General features: G+C 45.1%; 1 protein-coding gene across 3 annotated transcripts; it reads left to right on the top strand.

The window, feature by feature from the left end:
- The first annotated feature begins 856 nt into the window (after positions 1-856).
- Positions 857-22,565, top strand: SLC18A1 (solute carrier family 18 member A1). Of its 3 annotated transcripts, XM_060013545.1 has the most exons (15): positions 857-980; positions 2,343-2,700; positions 3,320-3,378; positions 6,821-6,904; positions 7,861-7,953; positions 9,519-9,608; positions 9,853-9,896; positions 12,041-12,101; positions 12,184-12,279; positions 17,668-17,746; positions 18,704-18,755; positions 20,279-20,342; positions 20,624-20,743; positions 20,955-21,088; positions 21,936-22,565. In XM_060013545.1, exons 1-15 carry the CDS (start codon positions 857-859, stop codon positions 22,047-22,049), a joined length of 1,572 nt encoding a protein of 523 aa, XP_059869528.1. In that variant the 3' UTR covers positions 22,050-22,565. The 3 variants fall into 3 exon arrangements, with proteins under 3 accessions (XP_059869528.1, XP_059869529.1, XP_059869530.1); XM_060013546.1 differs by lacking the exon at positions 12,184-12,279; XM_060013547.1 differs by lacking the exon at positions 20,955-21,088 and having other exon boundaries at positions 20,624-20,747; positions 21,940-22,565.
- The last annotated feature ends 2,106 nt before the right edge of the window (positions 22,566-24,671 follow it).

Below are 24,671 nucleotides of genomic sequence, written 5' to 3'. Positions count from 1 at the left end.
TGATTGTGGGACCTGAGACACATCTCTTAGCTTCTTGAATCTCAGATTTCTCATCTGTGAGATGAAAGGCTTGGTCTAGGTCAGTGTTTCTCAGTGGGCAGCACAGGTAACACTTGTGGCACATGGGCTATTTTGGGGTGGTACATAGACACAGACAATTATTTTTTTGGCATGGCCCATAAAGTTATCTTTTTAAATGATAATATTTCAGTTTTTAAAGAGTGGATTTAGAGGAAAAGATTAAGTAAATAACAATACAGGTAGTCCTCAGATATGACATAAACTACTGAGGTGATGGGCAAATGTCTGAGAAATATAGAGCTAGGTGATCTCTGTAGAACTTGCTTAATGTGTGAGGTAGAATTTCAGATATAAAAAGCCGGTCAGCAATGCTTCCTTGGAAGGCATTCTGTGAACGAGGTAGAGTTATTCAGATGTATAAGAAGTAACAGAGACACAGGCATGGAAAAGGTTCAGATACCATCCTATCACTGGGAGTTTGGATTTAGCAGATGCAAACTAGTATATATAGGATGGATAAACAACAAGGTCCTACTGTATAGCACAGGGAACTATATGCAATATCCTGTGATAAACCATAATGGAAAAGAGTATGAAAAGGAATATATATATGTGTGTACCTGAATCACTGTGCTGTACAGCAGAAATCAACAGAACATTGTAAATTAACTATACTTCAGTAAAATATAAACAAACAAACAAACAAAAATACCATCCTATCACTTGCAACTCTTTGTACTTCTCATTTTAATAGTGAGTTTCACTTGTCTGGGCAGAATTTCTCCCAGATCCTCCTTAAAATCCTGGCAGAGGAGCCACCCCTGGCACCCTCACCATGCTCAGGGCAGTTTTGGACGTTCCTCAGTGGTTGCTGAAGAAGGGGAGAGAGTCCCGGAAGCTGGTGTTGCTGGTGGTGTTTGTCGCTCTACTCCTGGACAACATGCTGCTCACTGTGGTGGGTACGTTTGGGAGGTCTGGCGCTGGGGGTTAATTTGCTCTGGTTCCCAGAGGACAGCACATACCCTGTTAGAATTCAGCAGTGAAGGGACTGGAGAATTTTTCTTTTTGTGCTTGAAAACACAAAGATTGCTGGGGATTAGAAGAAATGGCAGGAAATGGAGTCTGAAGCTTGCCAACCTTTGCTGAAAGACCCCAGAGGTTCAAAGAGAAGGAGGTTCAGAGAGCATCTGACCGAATCAAAGGGACTGACCCGGAGCCAGAACTGGCAATACTTTTCTTCCTCCACATACTCTCTTCCTAAGGCGCTAATGACTCCAAATGCCCTCTGGGATTGTGAGCACCTTCTCACCATGTTGCCTTTGTCTGCTCGGTCAAAATAACACACTTTATATAGATATCCAACTTCTTATCAAAACCTACCTTTCCTGTGGTTCATTCCCTCCCAGTCCTTCTTTTTCAGTTGGTAGTCTATTCATTTTTACTTTCAGTTGTGCTGGTATATAAATGGGACCAACATGTTTCCCCTTCTGGGTAAAATATATGCTTTTAAACAAGAATCTTCCTGAAACAAATGATAAATCCAATACAGTCAGTTCTTATTATTCATGGTGTTGTGCTCTATAAATTTTCTGTGAACACTGGATTTAGTCTATACTAAATAATTTCTCTTCGGGGAAATACACACACACACACACACACACACACGCCCCCCCACGCCCCCCCACACATATGTGTGTGTGTACACCGTATAGATTATAATCTTAAATCTTAAAAACAACACATCCTGGTAGATTGTATTTTCTTTACAAAAGAGAAAACGAACTTCAGAGGTGTTAAGTGACTTGCCCGAGGCGACCCCACTAACAGGTGCTGAGCTGGGATTCAGGCTGTGCCCAACTGGCCCCAGAGCTGGAGTTTCTTGCACCTCGCTGCCCTTCCCCGCCCCATGCTCTGCATCTCTGTGTGAGAGTGAAAGAAGAAGGCAGAGCCCACCTTGTTCAACCTCAGCTGCAAAAGTGAGCATCTGGTGACTCTGTTTTCCACACTCTCCGCATATATGTCTGAGAAAACCCGCAATGGCTTTGCGAGCATTGATTTTTGTGATTACAAACGTTGGCCAGTAGATGAATTAGCCATTATGGAATCCATGAATGAGGACCAATTGTATGATGGTTGGAATTCAGGTACTTGAGCTAATAGGATAACTCGGGCAGGCGCAGTCTTTGAGTATGCTTCAGATCATGTCACTTAGACGCCTTCCTGAGCATGAGTCTGGACCTCATGGTAATGTCCCTGAACTGACTAGCAGTCAGAAGGCAGTCTGTCCTTAGCCCTCATTACTTGTTCTTCTTAACTTTCAGTGCCCATTGTGCCCACTTACCTATATGCCACAGAGTTCAAAGTCAACACTTCTGTGTACCCTGGGCCCACCACAGCTTCCCAGCCTGCCCTCACTTCTACCTCTTCCACCATCTTCTCCTTCTTTGAAAACAACACCTTGGCTATCGAAGAAAGTGTGCCCGGTGGCATAGCATGGACAAGTGACACTCCCGGCACTGTCCCCCCTCCGGTCACCGAAGCCATCCCAGCCCATGAAAACAACTGCTTTCAAGGCACAGAGTTCTTGAAGGAAGAGAACCTGTGGGTTGGGCTTCTGTTTGCTTCCAAGGCTCTGATGCAACTTCTGGTCAACCCATTCGTGGGGCCTCTCACCAACAGGTATCTCAATGGGTACAGTGCCCCACAGGGTACTCAGGGGCTCAGAAATAAGAGAATGGGCTGAGGTATCATAAAGGTGGTTAGAAGGGATAAAGAAGGGAAAACTCACTTGTCTGCACCCCAGGGTGGTCAGCTGTTTGGGAAAGATAGCATGATATTGATAAAATGACTTGGGCTTCCGATTTTCTTAGTGATGTAATGACTATTGAGTACCAAGAAGAGAACCAGGGAACAGAAGTATACTACTGGTATTATTTCAGTGCCCTGGAACATGGCTTGAATGGGGTAAGGGTAGAAATAGGACAGGCTTCTTGAAGGTTAGAGCACTGGCTTCTTAGTGCTTGTGTTTGGGATTATCCTCATGTTTCAGAAAGATATGCCTTCTGACTAGGTTATTTGTCTTTTCTGGAAAAGAGGATTTGGGCCCAGGCCAACAGGTCAATTTGCATGTTTGTTTATATGCACTCACATGTCACATTCCATCTCTGTACCTGCATTTGGAGACATGTTTTGCCATGCACTCAAATAACTGCATTTTTGTTCCCAATGACATGAAAAAATATAGTGCAAGTACACAGATGCCTATTGGAATCGTATCTTTTTTTAAATTCCCTTTTAGGATTGGATATCACATTCCCATGTTTGCTGGCTTTGTTATCATGTTTATCTCCACAGTTAGTAAGTAATTTGCTACCTCTTTTCTTCACTTCATTGATTAACTTTGATTTTATCACATGCATTACCAAGAAGAGAGCAGGGTCAAGTGAGCTAATTAGTCATCTGACTAAGTGACCTATGACACTGATTTAAATGCTTTACAGTTTTCGTTATGGGGACTAGAGCAGTAGAGGCAACTCAGTCTAGTTGGCATTTGTATATCATGCTATAGAAGAACAGATACTTCACTTCCTTCAGCTTGGGGAAATTGTGAAGGCTGTTTTAATTTGTATGCAATAATGTGTATGTGTGTATCTATCAGTAATCCCTTGAATGAGCTTAGTACAAACCTCCCATCTTTTTTTTTTAATAAATTTATTTTTATTTATTTTTGGCTGCGTCGGGTCTTTGTTGCTGCGTGCAGGCTTTCTCTAGTTGCGGAGGGCTGGGGCTACTCCTTGTTGTGGTGCGCAGGCTTCTCACTGCGGTGTCTTCTCTTGTTGTGGAGCATGGTCTCTAGGCACGGGGGCTTCAGTAGTTGCGGCACACGGGCTCAGTAGTTGTGGCTCGCGGGCTCTAGAGCGCAGGCTCAGTAGTTGTGGCGCACGGGCTTAGTTGCTCCGTGGCGTGTGGGATCTTCCTGGACCAGGGCTGGAACCCATGTCTCCTGCATTAGCAGGCAGATTCTTAACCACTGCGCCACCAGGGAAGCCCCAAACCTCCCATCTTTGAGAAGAGGTCATCGTATTTTGATATGTAAAGGTAAAGGGCAACTAACAAAGAATCTAAATTGGACAGTAGCAACTGGAAAATTCCATAAAAGTTCACTCCCTTCAAGGAAGGCCATTAAAGATTATAGTTTTGGAAAATAGATTTGCTAAGGAAACAAGAAAGAGAAAGACAAATAGTCTACCCAGTATCAGATAACTGTTCCCTAAAGATGGAATAGTAACATTAAGTGAAATAAAATACATCTGGAAATTGACCCTGAGAAAATAAGAAAAAAAATGAATGTGGAGTGGTGGGGAGAGTTTAATAAAGGGGAAGGCATCCTGCTGCCTCTGCTGCCTCTCTGCTCCGAATAACATACCTTCTCCCTCTTGTTTTTCTTATTACCTTTCTGTTACTTTTCTACTTTTTCTATTGCTCTTTCTCAAATTGTCTTCCCTTCCAGCATAGGACTTGTCTCCTGTCAACCAATACTGAACAGGAATTTGTTGCGTTCAGGGCTGGAAGGTGCAAAGTGCAGGAGCTCAATGTGTGAAGTTCTATCTGAGAGCTTCAGCTTACTTGTGACATTCTAGTTGAATCAAAGAAAATGAAGAAATGAAAGTTAGAAATCTTTATTGAACTTCTAGGAGCTCAGCCTGTGCCAAACAGTAAATTAAAAACTAATAAGACGCTCTATCTCATCACATGAGGCATAGTTCATTTCACAAAATTTTATGGTACACACACATGATGCCTTGATGGTGATGGTGAAAAGTTACTGAGGTGAAAAGTCACTGAGGGAACATAAAGAATGAAAAGACATGGCTCTGTCTACCCAGGTGTTCTTAATGCTTGCCTGGGAGCCATGACAAACACCCTGCAAAATAAGATAATGCAGTGTCCTAGTGGATCCCAAACTTTTTAGCATAAGGTCCTTTCCTGATTCTCTGTCAAGAACTGATTTTTTTTTTAACATTATATTTTTAAATTTATTTATTTATTTTCGGCTGCGTTGGGTCTTCGTTGTTGCGCACAGGCTTTCTCTAGTTGTGGTGAGGCGGGCTACTCTTCGTTGCGGTGCACAGGCTTCTCATTGCAGTGGCTTCTCTTGTGGAGCATGGGCTCTAGGCATGCAGGCTTCCGTAGTTGTGGCACGTGGGCTCAGTAGTGTGGCTCGTGGGCTCTAGTGCACAGGCTCATTAGTTGTGGCACACGGGCTTAGTTCTCCATGGCATGTAGGATCTACCCGGACAAGGGATCGAACCCGTGTCCCTTGCATTAGCAGGCAGATTCTTAACCACTGTGCCACCAGGGAAGTCCAAGAACTCATGTTTTGAAAGCTTTTCTTATCTACTGAACTATATATATTAAATAATAATTATCGTTTCCATGCCATAACTAGTGTTGCTATACTGAGTTAGCCTAACTCTAGCAAACGTTTGATGTTTAGGGGATCCTATGTAGCATTCCTTCAGGGTTTTTAAATACTAAAATGAGGTTGCTAATGCCCATCACTCCCCCGAAGGACCGCCAGCTGGGAAACATGCTTAATGTAATTAGGAGCGAAATGGTGGCCCATGTTGGGGCACAAAGTGAAAAAGGAATTACTTTGGTCTTCCTAAATAGGGAGATCAGCCATCCTAGTTTGCCTGGGATTGAGGGGCTTCCTGGGATGCGAGACTTTTGATTTTAAAACCGCAAAGGTCCTGGTCCAACAGAGATGAGTTGGTCACACCATTCTCAAAGGACATAGGGGTAGCAGACCTTGAACAGAGTGGAAATCAGAAAGCCTGGGAGAACGCATTGGAGGCCTGGCCCAGGAGAGACCAATCATTTGCATGTTTGGGAGACGGTGTGCTCATGTCGGGAAGTAATGGGAGAAGATTATAAACACAACCAAAGACATCTAATGAATGGGCAAAGGGATTCAGATTATGCTGATTCAGACACTTTGGGAGGGAGTCTTCTCTCTTTCTGTGGTATTGTCCTGGAATTGGAGATGAGACATGTCTGGACCCACCAACATTACTACCAATGCCCTGTAATTTAGTTGTTGATAACATATTCCTGTTTGGTTCTCAGTTTCGTGTATGTTAGTCTCTAGTAGACTGAATCTCTTCAAGGGCATGAACTGGATATTCTCTTTCTCTCACATCTGCTACAGAGTACAGCACAGCTGCATGGTCAGTATTACTTAATAAATACTCACTGATCTGATTTGGCTAAAAGATCCTCCAATATAAGGGGAAGGATCTGATTGGATTACAAGATATTATTTTCTACACAGTACCAATGGTCCTTCAAGTACACATAGCTTTTGTCCCACACTCCAGATGACCCAATGGGACCCAACAGTGGCAAAGATCAAATCTGGGTATTGCATATAGAGGATCCAGAAGTAGGGTCCAGGGACCAGTTCTCAGCCCAGGGTATTGGGTTTCGTGCACAGCCCTGACTCCAGTGGACAGGATGTTGGGTTTTAAGCAGGAAATGTGGACACTCAGCCTTCCATCCACTGTGTGGTGAATCAGTTTATGCTTTGGTTTCTCTGTCTTCATGCCAATTAAAGTGCAATCCTAATTAAGGGGGAAGGATTAGAAAGACAACTCCGAAAACAGGGAGCAGTGATCATGCTTTATTAAAACGTACGCATAATGGCTCATGTCTATAGTATCATGAGTCCATTTTCTGGTGGCCAGGGAATCAAAGGCATTTTTGCTAACTGGAGCATCTTGCTATTCTCTTTGCCCAGTGTTTGCTTTTTCTGGTACCTATACCCTGCTCTTCGTGGCCCGAACTCTTCAAGGCATTGGATCTTCATTTTCATCTGTTGCAGGTAACGCCGACATCTTACACACACACACACACACACACACACACACACACACACACACACACACACACACACACACATCTCTCACCATCTCTTACTACCATCAGACCCTCTAAGATTTATATGAAGAAATTAAGGAAAATATCATCATAGTTGTGATTGTTGCATAAATTGTGATATGTATCTCTGCATAGTTGCGGAAATTGTGATTTAAAAACAAGATAATTGTAGAGTTGCTGGTAGTGCCTATAAATCCCTAAGCGTGACATAATTTTCTTTGATATTTAGATGCTGCTAGCTCAGGCCAGACCAAGCCCAAGGTAAAACTGTGACGTATGCCAGGTTTTGATTTAATGCCACTCTATGGTCTTTTCTCTGTCCCCCTTCTTACCATTTTATAGAAGTAGTAAAGTTAATACTATTGATAATACCATCACAGTTTGCAAAGTACTATCAAATACAATATTTAATGTAACCCTATGAAGCAGAGATTTTATGACATTTTACACATGAGTAAATGGCCATAAGAGCCCAGCCCACACTCTTTCCCAAGTGCTTTCATACTCTTCCTTGGGCATCCCCATCGAATAGAGCAGTGTTCTGTGTCCATAGGTTTTTCCCTTCCTTGGCCTACTCCATATCCATGGATTCAGGGAAATGTACTAGGAAATGATAAAATAATATGAAATGCAGGATCACTGGACAATGGTATTCTGCATTACCCTTCCCAGAGACTTTTGCACTTCTAATGATATTCTGAACAGAAGGAGTGAGCAAGGTGGGCATTTGGGGGACCTGTGGGAGGCAGTATTTGCAAAATACTATGGGTTAGGTTCTATAAAACCCCCAAAACTGAAACTCTAGCTAACACGACCCCTGAAGATATAATAGGGGCAAGACCAAGGACTCAGTGAGAGAGGCAGAGACTAGGCTAATTCTACCTGCCTCTCTCCTTTCAGGTCTTGGGATGCTGGCAAGTGTCTACACTGATGACTGTGAGAGAGGGCAGGCCATGGGAATTGCCTTGGGGGGCCTGGCCTTGGGAGTGTTAGGTAAGTGGCACTGGCCCCAGGTCTGGGTTCAGGAGGTTGAGCTACAGCAGACTCTCCGGAGACAGGCCCAGGAGGCAGGTGTTTCTAAGGTCATGGAAGACAGCATTTTTCTTCCTTCTCTGTACAACCATGTTTTGAGTCCTTCTGAAATTCTGCCCAGGAAAAGCAGAATCTCTTTCCCCTTGGGGAGCTGAACAGCCCATAAGGGCCTGGGAATGGTCCAGAAACCTACTCTATTCAAGGGAGTGAATATCTGCATGTTAGTAGCCACCGCCTTACCGCTGCTTCCGTACGTGGCCAGTGCTTTCAACATGAGAACATGCTCTTTGTCAGGTTCTGTGTTAAATATATACATAATCTCTTTTATTCCTCACTACCACACTGTAAAAGAGGAATGATCATCCCCATTACACAGAGGAGGATAAGACACGTTCATAGCCATCCAAGGTCACATGGCCGGGAAATGCCAGAGCAAGGATACAGACTCAGATTTTCTGAGATCGAATCCCAAGCTCCAAAGCTTATGCTTTCTTTGAGGTTCATCCAAAGTCTGGTTTAACTGACTAGTCCAACAAGCCACAAACTTTTACTGAGTACGTATTGTGTGCCAAGCACAGTGCTGGCACAGAGGGGATATAGGTCAGACGCCTCAGACATGCTTCCTGCCCTCTAGGAATTTTCTAGCTAATTGAGAAGAAAACACCAAAAATCTCTTCCCTGGCCTATACCCTGCTCTCTACCACCACGGCGAGGAGAGGGAAGCAAAGCCCTGCTCTTTGTTAGTATCCACCTCCCCAAACACCCAAGCTAACACTTTGGTGCATCCTTGTCTCCTTTATCACCTCTCACTCCCAAATGAATAAGCCTATTAAACCCTCCTCAGCCACTTGCTCAAAGCCAGCACCTCATCACGTCTCAGTTGGAACAAGGCACCAGCCTCCAGCCTGATCTGCACGTTGTCTCCTTCCTCCAAGGTGCCGCCCGAAGAAGCTTCCTATGACCAGAGCTGGTGTTTCTTCCCTGCCAAAAAGCACTGGTCTTTCTCCCTAGCCCACAAGGCCAAGTACATGCTTTATCTGGATACACAGGGCCCTTGGCTATTTGGTCTCAACCTTCCCCACCTCTTCTCATCTCCCAAATACTCCTATTCTAGTAACAGGGACTTTCTTCTATTTCTGCTCTATCCACACTCCCTTTTCTGACACCTCTGTGTTCTTCACACATGCTCCTTCCCCACAAGTATTACCCAGTTGACAAAGCCCCTGTGGCCACCTGAACTCACTCTACTGTGATTACATAACATTTCGTGGATGGAACATTTACTTTTCACCATGTTATAATTATTTGGCTCCCCCCACGCCCACACACACATTTCTTCCACTAGAAAATGAGCCCCTTGGAAGTAGGTCTTCTTCATCTCTGAATCCTCAAAACCTCGTGTCCTCATGTGGAGCTCAGCCCCTAGCAGGCCATCAAGAAATGCTCACTGGGTATAGCAGGACAAGTCATGCTGGCTGGGAATCAGCCCCCCGTCTCTGGAATCCATGCCTGTTTTGCTTCTCTAGTGGGAGCTCCGTTTGGAAGTGTGACATATGTACTTTGGGGGAAGACTGTACCCTTCCTCATCTTGGCCTCCCTGGCACTACTGGATGGAGGTAAGTCACCATAAGAGGCCACCAGGCAGGCGAGAGCCCAGGTCAGGTTGGGAATGCATTATGCTATGGTGTCCGTGTTAACATATTTGGGTGGATCAAGGACTGCCCCATCGTAAGAGAGAGGGAGGAAGCTCAGGGAATTAGATCTGCAAGGGGTAGGGTGCTAACAATGTGGCTGTTATTGGATCCTCCATCTAATAAGTGGACACACTGAACTATTTCTCACTCCCTCTTCCTTTCTTAGCACTCCAGCTTTGCATCCTACAGCCTTCCAAAGTCTCTCCTGAGGTAAGTGGATACCAAGTTCCATTGCCAAGAGAGTGATAGAATGGATAGGTGCAGTGACCCAGGCCTGCCTAGACCATCCGTGTCAAACCATAAGAAGAAAGGGGAGTGGAGTTGGAGAAAGCAAGAACTGTACTGGATTCCCAATAGGGTCACGTTTAGGATAGTATGAGGGATGGGGAAGGAGTCTGGCTTGATGTTGGACCAAGATGGAGGAAGGACCTTATAAAGAATCAAAGAAACCTTACTGAGTTATGTATGATAACTCAGAACCAGGAGGACAATGACATTGGGACCTGAGTATTTATAGTTATACTATCTCAGAGCTAAAGAAGACCTTGGAGGCCATCCAAACAATCTCTACCCCCAAAGCATACTTACAGACTGTCATTCTGTAGCAGTTAAATATCAGAGTTGGTATCTGTCTGACTCTAAGACAGAGATGGCTCTGGGAAATCTATACCAAGTCATGAAGAAAGATAAGAGAATACAGACAATATGGGAATGTTTGATCTAAGGACCTTGATTTTGTAGCCAAGTCAGATGGTAGTGTTGGTATCGTAGGGGCGCACTACGTGTGATTGGTGTCTGAAGTGGGGGGCAATCTTGTGGGGTCTGTGCAAGCTCCAAGTAATTAGTGCCAGAATTGAATTAAACTTTAGGGACACCCAGTTGGTTCACAGAGAATTGGAGAATTGCTTGGTGTGAAAAAAGCCCACCCATTTGGTATCAGAAGTGTTGTAAGTAGAGGAGTGATTTTCCTTTAGTACCTTTTTGAATAATTTTGATTTTTAGATGGTAATGTTCTATGTATTCAAAAAAGTATTTTTTTTTTCTGGCTGGCATACCAGTACTATATTTTATTCATTCTTCTATATTTGGGCATTTAGGTAGTTTCCAGTATTTTGCAGCTACAAATAGTGCTGCAATGAATAACCTTGTGTGTAGGCCTTGTTATAGAGTTGGAGGTAATCTTTAGAGTAGATTTCTAAAAGTGAAATTGTCAGGAATTCCCTGGCAGTCCAGTGGTTAAGACTCCACACTTTCACTGCCGAGGGCCCGTGTTCAAGCCTTGGTCAGAGAACTAAGATCCCACCAGCCACATGGTGCAGCCCAAAGCAAAAACAAATAAAAGTGAAATTGTTGGGTCAAAGGGTTTATTGGACTTCTTTATGTACATTTTATGATTTAGATCTGTCTCTTTACTTGAATTATATATGGGAGAGGGCATGATCTTTTTAGTTTTAGTATCTCTGAATATTGCAATCCACCCTGTGTGGATGCAGAGAGGGTTATCATATCAAAACTATTAAATCTATTAGAAGATAGAATGTGGTAAACACCAGAGATTAGGACACAGTACTCAGGAAATTTGAAAGAGAGAGAAGTTCCAGCTCCTGAGTCAGGGAACACTGGAGAAGAAGGAGCCATTTAAGCTTGACCTTGACGAATAGGTGAGGTTTGGACCTATGCAAAGGAGAAGGAAGGGAGTTTAGGAAAAGATAACCATGACAACTGAGGGCCTGCTTGTATGCATGGAAGGAAGGTAGATGCTAAGTTTATCTGGAATGGAGTTTTTTGAGGGGGGCGGGATGTTATAATTGGACATGTAGGCTGGCATTTTAATCTAGATGTTCAGGCTCCTTCGGCCACACCAGTCCGGTATAGCTCCACACGGTCAGAACAAAGCATTCAGGAAGCTTGAGCAGCTTTCTGAGTTGTTACCTCTAGGCTCACCTTTGGGGTTCAGCACTCTGCCTGTGGTCCTTCCTAGATGAATATTGGTGCTGGCAAGATCTAGTGGAGAGGCCCGAGGCCCGGAGTCCAGACACCTGTTGTCCAACGTTGGCCTTGCTGACAATCCTCTCTGATCTGGTTGATGGTCACTCAAAGGCAGGAATCATGTCTGGAATATGTTGTCCTACTCTTTGTGACTGCCTTGCACACGGGGGCTGTGCGGCCACCAGCTCACTCTGTGACATTGGGCAAGTCACCTCCTCTTCTATGACGTGGGTGTCTGGTCTCTCCAGTAAGGGAGCTGACATAGACGGTCTCTGAGGTCCTGCCTGCACGCTCTCAGATTCTGTGAAAACAGGAGAGATGTATACACGGTACAAATGGAAGTTTTTTGTTGCCCATGTTCTCAGAGTGCCAAGGGGACTCCTCTCCTCACACTTGTCAGAGACCCATTTATCCTGGTGGCTGCAGGTAAGCTGACATTGCCTCCCTTTGGGCTGGGAGAGTCTGAGCTTCAGGGCAGCCTTGGGGGCTCACTGAACCATCTCCCCAGGCTCCCTCTGCTTTGCCAACATGGGGGTGGCCATGCTCGAGCCCACACTGCCCATCTGGATGATGCAGACCATGTGTGCCCCTGAGTGGCAGCTGGGTAAGTGACCTCGGTCCCCAACTCGGGCTTGGGCAGAGATGCGTGCTATGGGCCCTTTCTCAGGTAATCGGCAAGCATCATCAGGGCCAGGTCTTCAGAGTCACAGAAGGACAGTGTGCTTCCTTCACAGAATTACCTTCCCTGCCCACACCTGTGAATCAAGCCTGATTTAGTGGGCAGTCCCTTCAAGAGGCAGGCCGAGGACCAGTTCTCTCAGGGTTACTTGAGAGGCTTGAAGTCCTAAAAATGTCTGTCCAATAAAACATAACTCTCAACTTAAAAAAAAAAAAAAACGGAGAAGAAGAAGAAAATGAGAAGCAGGCTGAGAAGGGCAGGGTTGGGGGGCGTTGACGGGTGACGGAGGGGCAACATACCTAGCTGGGTGGATGAATAACTTCTAGTCAAAAGACCTTGGGTTTTTATTTCTGCTCCATTGAGTTGCTGTGCACACTTGTGAAAATCACAACTTTCTGAGCACCACTTCTCTCATCTCTAAAATGGACATCAGAATACCATCTAGTTCAGAGGGTAAATCTGAGGAACCAATGACATAATCTGTGGCAAAGCTTTGCATCCGTAGAATATTAACAAGGCACCACCGTTACCATCACTGATACGTTCTTCTTTCCCACTCCCTGTCCCCCAGATTACCCTTTTGCTATCTTTTTACCTCTAAAAAGGTGCTAATGGAGTATATTGTTCTGTGAGGGAGGCCTCTGGCCTCCTCTGCTCCATGGAGAGATGTCCTCATGACTCATCTGAGCTTAGAGAGCAGGCTCTGGACCTTTCCAGGAAGCCTGAGGAAAGGGGACAGAGAAGGTTACGTGTAAATGGCTCAGTCGCTGCAGGGAGGAGAGGCTTAAGTGGCCAGAGGGGAAACTGACAAGAACCTGATACAGCTTAATATACAATGAAAATCACTAAATCTAATTTTTTAGGGGACCAGGCTAAGCAAGGCTCCCAGCTGCACTCGTAGCCCTAAATTGAATTTTTCTGGGCTGCAGCTGCCTCTGACCATGACAGTTAATTGAGTTAGTTGGTGCTTGGTGCAAACAAACATCCCCTGCCTCAAGGCTCTAGCCGCTCAGGCTCTTGGGGCAGAGGGGCAACCAACCTTGGCTCAGAACGGCCTCTCTCCAGCCCTTCTTGACCCCGCAGAAATATTAAAAGCAAACCAGCCATCAGCCAGTAACTGGTGAATTGCTGACTTTGGGTTTAATTGTAAACATCCTGACAGTTTCTGTTAGGCAGCACTGTTTCCTGTCAGGGTACAGAGAAGCAGAGAGAGGCTGGTGAGTCACAGGGAAACTCACAGGCCTGATGCCACCCAGTGCCTTGTGCAGGCGAGGCTGCAGTAGAAAGCCCTCAGGAGAGTAAGTGAGAGACCGAGAAGGCCTTGTCCTCCACCATCCCTTACAACTTTCCTCAGTGCCCTCTGCATCTGTAAGTCTAACTTCAAATGTTCTCACCTGGAGAGTGTGTTAAAATTCAGACTGCGAAGCCCCATCCAGGAATGCAGCAGAAACAAGTTTGCATTCCTGGTGAGTTTCCCAGGGAGGCTGATATGGCGTCAGTGAGCACACTGAAAAATATTGCTTTCAATGCAGAACCCTCCCCAAGTCGTTGGGAGGAACAATTTGTAGTGTGTGACTGAACATTCTCCAAGTGGCCCGTTGTGTGCCCGCGACTCTCACCCAGTGGAGGAAAGAGCTCGGGCTTTGGAAACAAGCCCACCTGGGTTGAAATCCTGATCCAGCCACTTACTGGTTGTGTCCTTGGATAAGTTACTTAACGTCTTCAAAGTCCACTTTTTTTCATTTGTAAAAATGGAGGCACTTTTCTGGTTGTTTTCAGGGTTAAATAGGTCTTTGTATTCTAAAGGCATTAGCACAGTGCCTGCAATAGAGGATATAGTCAGGAAATCACTTTGACAGTCACAGCTCTGTGTAATTCCCCACCCCTTGAAGATATGCTGTGAAATATATATGTGTCTGTAGACATATAGTCTGGAACACCTCTTTTGCACAAAATGCTACTGAATTTGCAAGCTATACTCGGATCCTAAAGAACAAGCCACACTGACTGAGGAAAATCTCATTCAGGAGATCCCACGTCACTTAAAATGATGTCAAGGAGATGTATCTAGGAGGCCTGTGGGCTTGGTACAGGTGCCCATTTCCAGATACCAGGTAGGCGATTGAGTAGCTATACTAATACATTTTTTAAAAGCAATTAAACAGAAACACATGGTTACAGTTTGAAACAGATTGCCACCTGTACAGATAGACTAGACAAACACACTAAGGTGTGTTTCACCTCCAGCCCACAGAAGAGAATATTAAAAGCAAACAAGACCTCGGCCAGTAACTGGTGAATTGTTGACTTTGGGTTTAACTGTAATCATCATGACAGTTTCTATTAGGCAGCACTGTTTCCTCTCCATACAGAGAGGCAGAGAGAGCTGGTGAGACCCAAGGAAACTCACACCACTCATTCCATGCAGTTCTTTATGCCAGAGCCATCTGTGCTGCCACGCTGCTGGTGGGGTGGTGGAAACACCTGGAGGTGGAGGGAGAAGGTCTGGGTTCAAGTCCTGACCCTGTTCCTCCCTGGTTATGATGATAATAGTTAAGGCCGATGCTCAGAGAGCACTTATTCTATGCCAGGCACCTTGCAAAATGGTCGCTTTGCATTATCTCAATTAAGCCTTATAACTAGCCTATCTGGTACCAATTATTATTATTCCCATATTTTAGAGATTTCTTAATCTGACCCAATTTCCCATTACCCTCCCAAATCCTGGGTCTGTGGAAGTCCCTGCCATCAACAAGTGTCCCTATGCCCTCAGCCTCTTTTCTCTGAACACTTCTTTCATCTTCTTGCCCTGAGACCTGAATGTTTTCTGAGAACACCATTTTCCCACAGCCTTCCTGATGGAAGTTCATGTTCCTTTAGGCTTTGCTTTCTTTCGCTGCTTCTGAATCATTTCTTCTTCATTCCCCTTCAAAGGCCCGGACTCCCTTGAAAATCGTGTCATTAGATTATACCACCCCACCCTTCTTTACTGCAGTTATCAACTGACCCCTGAGTTATCCCTTCTCACTCATTAAATCCACCAACACCCGGCTCACATTCATTTCACCTTTATTCCTGTCACCACTTTTGGTGACTTCCATATCCAGGTGGATAACCTTACCAACATCTTGGCCTATTCCTTAATCTACTCTCTTGCAATGATCTTCTTCTTCTCTCCACCTTAACCAATCAAACCTTTATATAATATTGACCTTGACCTCACCATTAATCGTAGCTTCTCTGAAATTTCACTTCCAAGCAGTGCAGTTATCACCTTACATATTCCCTGCTCAGGTATTCTAATACCCCTGTATTAACACATTTTGGCTACACTGGGATCACCAGTCCATTCAATTCTTTCTCTGTTTCCCTCACTACTCATGTCCTCTCTTCTTTCTTTACTCAGCTTGGAGTCCATCATGATGAATCCACATCCATCATTAATGTCACTCCTTTGAAAGCATCATTAGTTTCTTTGCCCCACCCGCTCCCTCTGGGGTTGTCACATGGGAAGCCTTAACTCTGGTTAAGCCTATCTGGTTGCCGACTCCTTGCCTGCACCTGAGCAGTGACATGGGGCTGTAGGAAAACACACACTAGGTAGGCTGTTGGTCTCACCTTATACTTATGGCCACAGATCTAAAGTGGGTTTTCACACTGTCCAACAATCTTTCTTTAAGTCCCTAGTTATGTTCTTCCTACTTTCCAAAAGGACTGGTTTACACTTCTCCATTCAAACCTCCTACACATCCTCATCCCTTCACCTTCATCATCCTCAACTCCCAGTCATTGAGGAAACAGAAACAACAAGAAGGGAACTTGCATGTTCTCATCACTACATATACTTACTTCCCCGTACCTGTGCCTACATCCGCTGCCTTCTCTTTATGGTTGGAACATCCCAGCTCCTTCAGAGGTCAAACTTCTTTTTTCTTTTCTTTTCTTCTTCTTTTTCCTTCTGGATTCCGTCTCCTCCTACTTCATTGGCTACTCCTTACAACCTTTGCTATCTCCTCCTCGTTTGTTAACTTTTAAAGGTAGGAGTCCCAGAAGGCTCAGTCCATAGATATCTATTCTTCTATCTCTGATCTTTCATGGGTGATCCCAGCCATTCCCATGGCTTTAAGAACTAATTGGTAAACCAATTAGTCGAACCCTTATGTCTGTGGGTAGGATCTCTCCTCGGAACTCTAGACTTGTCCACTCAATGGGCCTTCCTATTTGCATTAAGTGTTTTTGTTTGTTTGTTTGTTTTTCTTGCTAAAAACCTTCTGTTTTGGTTATTCAGTTCTCAGCTTAAATGTTACCTCCTCAAAGAAGCCTTCCCTGATCCCCTAAATCTAAGTTAGCCTTTATTCCTGGTCACTCTTCCATACTGCCACATTAAACTTTCTTCACAGAACTTATCACTTGTCAAAATTATCTTTTTCATTTATTTGTTTACTTGTTTATTGTCTATCTCCCTCCCTTGGAATGTAAGCTCCCAGGAAGCCAGGATTTTGTCTATTTTATTCACCCTTCTAATCCTGGTCCCTAGAATACCTGGTACATAGTAAAAACTCATTAAAAATGCTACATGAATGAATAAATGAAAGAACAAATCAATGATACTCAGAGAGGGTAAATTCCCCATGGTCACAGAGCTAAAAGGTGGTCAAGCCACAGTTTGAACTCAGCACCAAAGCCCATGTTCCAGGGTACATGACTCTACTGTCACAAAAAAACAATGTGATAAGGGCTTCAGTTTACAAAATCCTTTTACATACATTTATCTAATTTGCTCCTTAATGTAATTTGGTATGATAGAATCACAGCTTTGTTTTTAGGACTCTGCGCTTCCACTGCAGGGGGCATGAGTTCGATCCCTGGTCAGGGAACTAAGATCCCGCAAGCCTTGAGGTGTGGCCAAAAAAAAAAGTCACTGTCAGAGCAATAGAAGGGCAGGTAAATAGCAAGGCAGGATTTTACTTCCTAGGAGGTGTGTAAGTCTTTCTCTAAAGCTCATGCTCTTATGCTGATAACCACGGGTATTTTATACATGAGAATGGCTCATCAAAGCCATTCATCAGGAAGTCCAATAGGGGAGCTAAAAACACGTTCAATGTGTTGAAGCTAAACACAGCCCTGCTCTTGAGGAAAGCAGAGTGTGGAGCCCTATGTCATCTGCTCTGGGTTTGCACAAGGATCTCCAACCCACAAAACAAAGCGGTTTGGGATCCTTGAAGGTAACAGGGGGACTTCACTGTCCTGTCAGAAGAAGTGTTTTAGAGTAGCTGGGTACATTCTAAGGTAAGGGCCTGTGTCTTTCCACAGGTCTAGCTTTCTTGCCTTCCAGTGTGTCCTACCTCATTGGCACCAACCTCTTTGGCGTGTTGGCCAACAAGATGGGTCGGTATGTAGCCTGGGGATCTGGGAAAAGTCAGGTGGGAGAGTCTTCTGAGGTGTTCCCTGCACCTGGGATGATGAATAATAGCTTCTCTGAGGTTGAAACTTTAGAACAAGTGCACACAGATAAAAACTGCCCACTGGGAGGATGGGGATGGGTAGATGGTAAGGGCAATATAGAGAAAGGATGGTCCTGAGCTGGCTGCTATAGAAGAGGCAGTGAATATATGAGAGACAACCTTTACTATCCAGATGTTTGTTGTCCAGTTGAAGAGATAAAATCATTCCACAGAGAACAGGTATGAAGAAAGCAGTACCTTGGGGCAGTGGTTGTCAAACTATATTCCATGGACCCCCAGGGAGCTCTACAGGTGTGCCTCGGAGGCCACCACGTGGAAAGGGTTGGGGACTAAGAGGTATGAGTCTGGTTCCTGTCCCTCCACTACAGTGAGAACACCTTGAATTTTACCATTGGAGTTCAGCACAAAGATGTTAAAAATAAGTTTAAAAACCATTGCCATAGGAAATCAGAGAAGGAAAGAAGTTTGGTATGTTTTGTGGTTTTTGAGATGGACCCTGAAGACCAGATAAAATATGAATAGGTGAGAGGTAGGCTGAATCGGGAAACAGCAGAAATTAAGTTTGAGGATTATCCCCACGGGGCAAGTACCTTCTGAGTCAGCTGCTTCCTCTTCTAAGGGAAGGAAGAATATGTCCCATTGCTCTTCATCTGCTTCTACTGGAAAGGGGTGTGGAGTCAGGGAAGAGGTGAGGGGCCAGGAAGGGAGAGGGCAAGGGCTCACCTGGGCATAAACTGGTCCTGTAGAGATGTGTTTATCTTCTCATATCCTAAGGGGTTCCTGGAAGTAGGGGTGGTAGGACTGGCCAGTGTGTTGGTGATGGGGTGGCAGATGGAAGGGATCTCTCCCCTTTGCACTGTTTAATGATGGCTGTTTTCTTCCAGGTGGCTGTGCTCCCTCATTGGGATGGTGGTAGTAGGTACCAGCTTGCTTTGTGTAAGTATCATAAGGTCTTGTTGACAGAGAGAGAGAAACCTGGACATTTAAGGACCACTTTCCTTTGAAATGAGCAGAGGGTTGACTTGGCAAGGATTGTCAGAAAGACTGTTTCTGTGTAGGTAGGAATTTAGCACGGGGGGAGATGCCACCAGTCATCCCATTGAAAGGAGGTGGGGAAGGAGAGGGAGAGGGCAGTGGGGCAGCTGGAGACAGAGGTCTGAGGCATTACGGATGGGCACATGAAGGAATACATGTGGTATCTATTTCTGGGGTCTGTAAACTGGTATGTTTTATGCCTTCATTTACTCATCTCACCTTGACAGGACCCCATAAGCCACCAGGGGAACCATTATCTGTGCTTCCATCTCTAGCACCAGAATGTTTGGTAGAGGAAGAAAGAAAAAAGGGCTCTTCCATTTCCAGGAGTCCCCTTCAAGCTCTCTGAGCCTTCATTTTCTCCTCTCCACCATAAGGATCAGAAGCACACTTGCCTCGTAGGCTTGAAGGAGAATAAGATGGCTATAAAGCACTGAATACAGTGCTCAAGAAAGGCTGGAGGTCCTCATCGGGAGCTCAAGCTCCGTGTTCAGTCCCAGCTTTGTCACTTGCTCCTCGTGTGACTTTGAGCTTGTTACGTCACCTCCCTTTACTCTGTATCTTCATCTGTGTAAAGAGGATTCGGATAGCACCTCACAGGGTTACCCACAGCAACTGCAGCCGTGTCTGGCATGCAGTGAGCCCACAGTGAATTTTAACCAGTACTAGTGATAAAATAGAAATAGCCCTTGAGGATTCACCCCTAACATTGTTTATAGCCACTAACATCTAAATGGTATGTGAAAATTCTAAGGGGTGAGTGTGCTGGTGTAGCAGGTTTGGGTGACAGATGCCCAGGGAGGGAGGTAAGGAACCAGCAAAAGAGGAAAAGAAGGCTTCCATGGGGGATGGATGGGGAGGGCAAGAGAATGAGTTTCACAAGCTTGCTGAAGCGGCAATGCAAAGCACGCCACCTGCCCTGCTAGCTTATAGGTAATTGGTTGTTGGCATGCATTTCTTGTCTTCTTGCTCCACTGGCTCCCAATTAGGGTTTAAGTAAAACCGCTGGATGATGTTGCAAATAGAAAAGAGAGGAAACTCCACTCAGTGAAGAGTGAGGGTGGAAGTATGTGTCTGGGTGGAGGGGGTAGAGGAAGGGGAGGAAGAAAGAGTCCATACAGCAGAAAAGGGCCATTGTTATGGTTTCATAGAGTCAAATCTGAGGTTCACACTTGATCTTACCACTTACGTTCTGTAATTCTCGATAGGACATTTAACCCCAATGGCACCAATCTAGTTTTCCTATCTTTAAACGGAAGTAAAGGTTCTTTTTCATCAGGAGGTATAAGAATGCACGGAGGTAATGTCTGTGGCACATAGCGCCTGGTCGATGACGCGTTTTGTAGGAAAACTCTTTGTTTTTGTGCTGCTCCCACCTGACCCAGCTGGACTCCTGATGGACTCTTCCTCCTTTCCTGCTGCAGATTCCTCTGGCTCGTAATATTTTTGGTCTCATTGGCCCCAATGCAGGACTTGGCTTTTCCATAGGTAAGAAGTGCCCTTAAAGGAAACAAGAGGCCCCTGAATGTTGGCTTTGGGTCAGATCAGAGGGGGTATATGGAAAGGCAGAAGAAGCAGGAGAGCGGCTGGCGGGGGTATGGAGAGATGGGCTCATAACTCCTGGTAGGAATGGGTGTCAGTTCTGAGGGGAGGACAGACAGCAGGCAAAGGCAGTGGACTAAAGGGGGGAGGAAAAAGGGGGATGCCACAAACAGGGAGGGGGACTGTGGGTAGAGCTGACCGCGGCATCCTGCTTGCTCTGACCACAGGCATGGTGGATTCCTCTATGATGCCCATCATGGGACACCTGGTGGACCTGCGCCATGCCCCGGTGTATGGGAGTATCTATGCCATCGCTGACGTGGCTTTTTGCATGGGCTTTGCTATAGGTATGTTGGTGGAGGGATAGGGGAGCACCAGGACCTGGTACCCCACTCTCCCTTTATCTACTGTTTACCAGGTAGAAGAGGCTGATTCTCCTAGAGCTCTGGAGATATTTGACCCTGGGAGATCCCCTGGGTCACCTGCTGCCCCTAGCATGGTGTCCTCCGTGTGATCAAGACTCAATAAATACTTGTAGGTTTGCTTTATTCCTCGCAGGCCCATCCACTGGGGGTGCCATTGTGCAAGCCATTGGCTTCCCCTGGCTCATGGTCATCATCGGGGTCATCAACATCATCTACGCTCCTCTCTGCTACTACCTGAGAAGCCCCCCAGCCAAGGAGGAGAAGCTTGTAAGGGGCTCTGACTACTGCTGAAAAAATAATAATCTTCTGTTTCTTTCCATGTCTCTCATCCCTTTTTATCCCGTGCTCTTATTTCCTCCCTCTTTGATAGGCTCTCTGCTTTGCCATGTTTTCTGATGCCCCTTTCATCTCTCTCTTTCCTTTGTGCCCTTCCTTATCTTCCCTTCTCTACACAACCACTTTCTCTCTTACACTGGTCAGTTAGGAAGGGTCCTAAGTACAGAAGGAAAATGGGATACTTGTAAAGTGTTGGGGTCAAGGATCATCAAAGGCATCCTGTATTTGCTGTAGTTACCAGCAAAGTGTGAATTACCAAATCATGCCCACAAAATGGACAGAATTCTACTGGGCACATACATTCATTCACTCACATCTGTTATCGTCCTTACCACGTCATTTCTTAAAGTACAAACACCCCAGGGGAGAGAACCGCAGCATATGATTTTAGTTAATAAGATACTTTCCTCTTACCACAGCATGAGCACCCTGAGGGTCTGGGTGGGTTAGGGATGGATGTGGAGGACGCTTAAATGAGCAAAAGAAGACGTGAAAGTCTGATGGGAGGTGGTGCCCATTTCGGCTGGCTCCCTGCTATAGCCTGTACTACTGCTAAAAGAATTCAATTCAAAGCATATCAGATGATTGTCTTGACTAGGGTGACTACACCTTGGTCCCTTGGGTGGCCTATGCACATACATGAAGCAGAGCAAGGGTCCTTTGCTGGTTTCTTGAGTCTTTTCTGTGCAGCACTAGACTTGGATGAGCTAGATGGGGAAGGGGATGGGGAAGCTGGTGAAGGATGCGCAGTGATTTCTCTTCCTGCCTCTTGCTACAGGCAGTTCTGAGCCAGGACTGCCCCATGGAGACTCGGATGCACGCAGCCGAGAAGCACATGAGGGAATTTCCTCTGGGGGAGGACAGCGATGAGGAGCCTGGCTGTGAGGAGTAGCAGCAGAAACTGGTCCCTGGACCTTGTCACGTGAGGCTCAGACTTCAGTGACCGCCTCGTTCCCTGGACGCGGATCTCCACGGGCTGTTCTTCACTTCTCTCTCCCCTGGTGTCTCCTTTCCCCGCCCCCTCCCATGCATGCTGTTTCCTGGTTCTCTCCTCACCTGTGTCACCTCTAGCTCTCCCTCTAAGCTTTGATGCCTCAGCTAGCCCACCTTTTGTGGGAGGACAGAGTGATGCTTCCTCCTCGGTTTCTGTAAGGCAGTGTGGGTTCTGCGAGGGGTGACTCATTTCACAGAGGTGGCAGTGAGCGGTGTTCCCTGAAACCAGTGGGGTGGCTGACAAAACTCATTTCATCTGTTATCTGATTTTCTTTGGCACCTTCCCAACAGACTATAAGAGTTTTGTCCTCTGTTGCTCGACATGGCCCTCCCTGACTTTTCCCAGATGAGTTGAGAAAGTGTCCTCAACCTTGTATTGCTGCCACATCGCCAGTTTGGGAAATGTTTGCCTGGTTTTTATAAGCTGAGTATTTTCTCTGTGGCCAGACCTACAGCTGCTGAAGTGAGTCTGCCCTCGGTGAAAGGAGGTCTCCTATTTTCCTCATTACTGAATGGAAAGGAAAAGGGCCTGCTTGTCTTATGCTTGAGTTACTGACTTTCTCATGATTTCCCCTGTGGGTTTTGTCTACCTTTCCTTAAATTTCTTAGATTCTTAGAAATAAATGTAGGAGGACAGAAAACACAGTCTATGAGCTCTAAGATTTCATGGGAACAAGGGTAAAGCAACTGTCCTGGAATCCCTTCCAACTCGGGTTTCCTAACACAAAGATTCTAATGAGACATTGTCCACATTTGCTAATGAATAAGTTGTTCCCTGATTCAGACATGGCAAACTAGACGCTCTTTTACAGAAAAAGACAGTGTGTGGGCAAATACAGGAGGTACTATAAATATTTTCACATTTTTCTACCTTTTTGAAATAATTACTAAGAGATGGGGTTTCCAAGATATGGGAGACACGGCACCTACCCTTAGGTAGTTTTCCATCTATCTGGGCAAACTGGATATACATTGAATAAAAATGATCAATACTGCAAGTGTGTATATACACTTGTGTTCAAGTGTAAAGAGGCAGGGTTGCTCAGGGTCTGGGTGGGGAATAATGGTGGAGATGGAGGCAGAGGCAGGAATGGAAAGACCCACAGGCACAGACTTGGGGTTCCTGGATATTAGATCGGGGTGTTCAGACTTTACTCTGGAACAGTGCCTGGGTCTGATTAGTGCACTCCTCTGCAAGAGGTTGGTGGGTTCAGTGCAAGTCCTGTATCATCAGAACACATTCAAGCTTAGCCTCAATGAATTCTTACCACTTGGACAATGGGTATCTGATTTATGGGTGTGTTTTTAGGGGGTTGGCATTAACTAGACTTACCTGCTTTGCAAAACCCGATGTATTTCTATCATTTAGTCAGGATGATATTGTCTCAGATTTCGAAGGAGCTCAAAGATAAAATTGGGAAATAATTAGTCAAAATATGTAAGCTGTGACTACAAATTTTACATTGAAAGCATGTCCACTGTGACTCTTGTACAAGGTGGGAGTGGGATACGGTAGGGTGTGGAGGTGTCAGGGGCACCAACAACAGTTCTCTTTTGATTCTCACATCCACATGGAGGACAATTTATAATTAAAGGATGGGCTTGTTACAGAAATTGTTCACACATTAAGAAAAAGTAGGAAGAATTTTTTTTTTTTTTTTTTTTTTTTGCGGTACGCGGGCCTCTCACTGCTGTGGCCTCTCCCGTTGCAGAGAACAGGCTCCGGACGCACAGGCTCCAGACGCGCAGGCTCAGCGGCCGTGGCTCACTGGCCCAGCCGCTCCGCGGCATGTGGGATCTTCCCGGACCGGGGCACGAACCCGCGTCCCCTGCATCGGCAGGCAGACTCTCAACCACTGCGCCACCAGGGAAGCCCAAAAAAAAGTAGGAAGAATTTTTAAAGGAGTAATTCATCTTTAACTTGTTAGTAAACATTGAGCAATTTAAAACATATGTGTAAGGAGAAACAATGTATATAATTTATTCAGCCTTTCAAAATACTGTGATAAGAGTCAACACCAAACCCTACAAAGTAAGTCAGGACCCATTTTTTTATGATAGGTCAGAAATAGGTCATAAATGTAGCCTATATATAGAAGATTATTAAAAAAGAGAATATCATAAAACTAGAAAATGAATTAGTCTTTATCAATGGTTTTACAAAAGATAAAGAATTCATGGTAAACTTCACAGGTGACCCTAAGCTCTTCTAAAAATGAAAATACCAGCCCAGCAAAAATGAGCCACGAGTGTTTTTTTGTTTCTGTTTTTGTTTGTATTTTGGGATTTTTGTGTTTTGTTTTTGGTTTTATTTACTGGTTTGGGGTTTTTTTTTTTGTAAAAGTGGCAGAAAGCATCAGATGACCTCTATGTGGAATGGCTGAAGATGTGTATTTTCCCCTTATGAAAGGGAGGAGCTGCAGAGACTATAAACATTTATAGGGTGTGAGGCCCCTACCTACCAATGAGATGTAACAAAGGAGACAGTGGAACTCATGAGCTATTGTGCTCAATAGGCCAG

This window comes from Delphinus delphis, chromosome 6 (assembly GCF_949987515.2).
Source record: "Delphinus delphis chromosome 6, mDelDel1.2, whole genome shotgun sequence".
NCBI lineage: Eukaryota > Metazoa > Chordata > Mammalia > Artiodactyla > Delphinidae > Delphinus > Delphinus delphis.
This window is presented reverse-complemented; position numbering and strand designations above follow the sequence as displayed.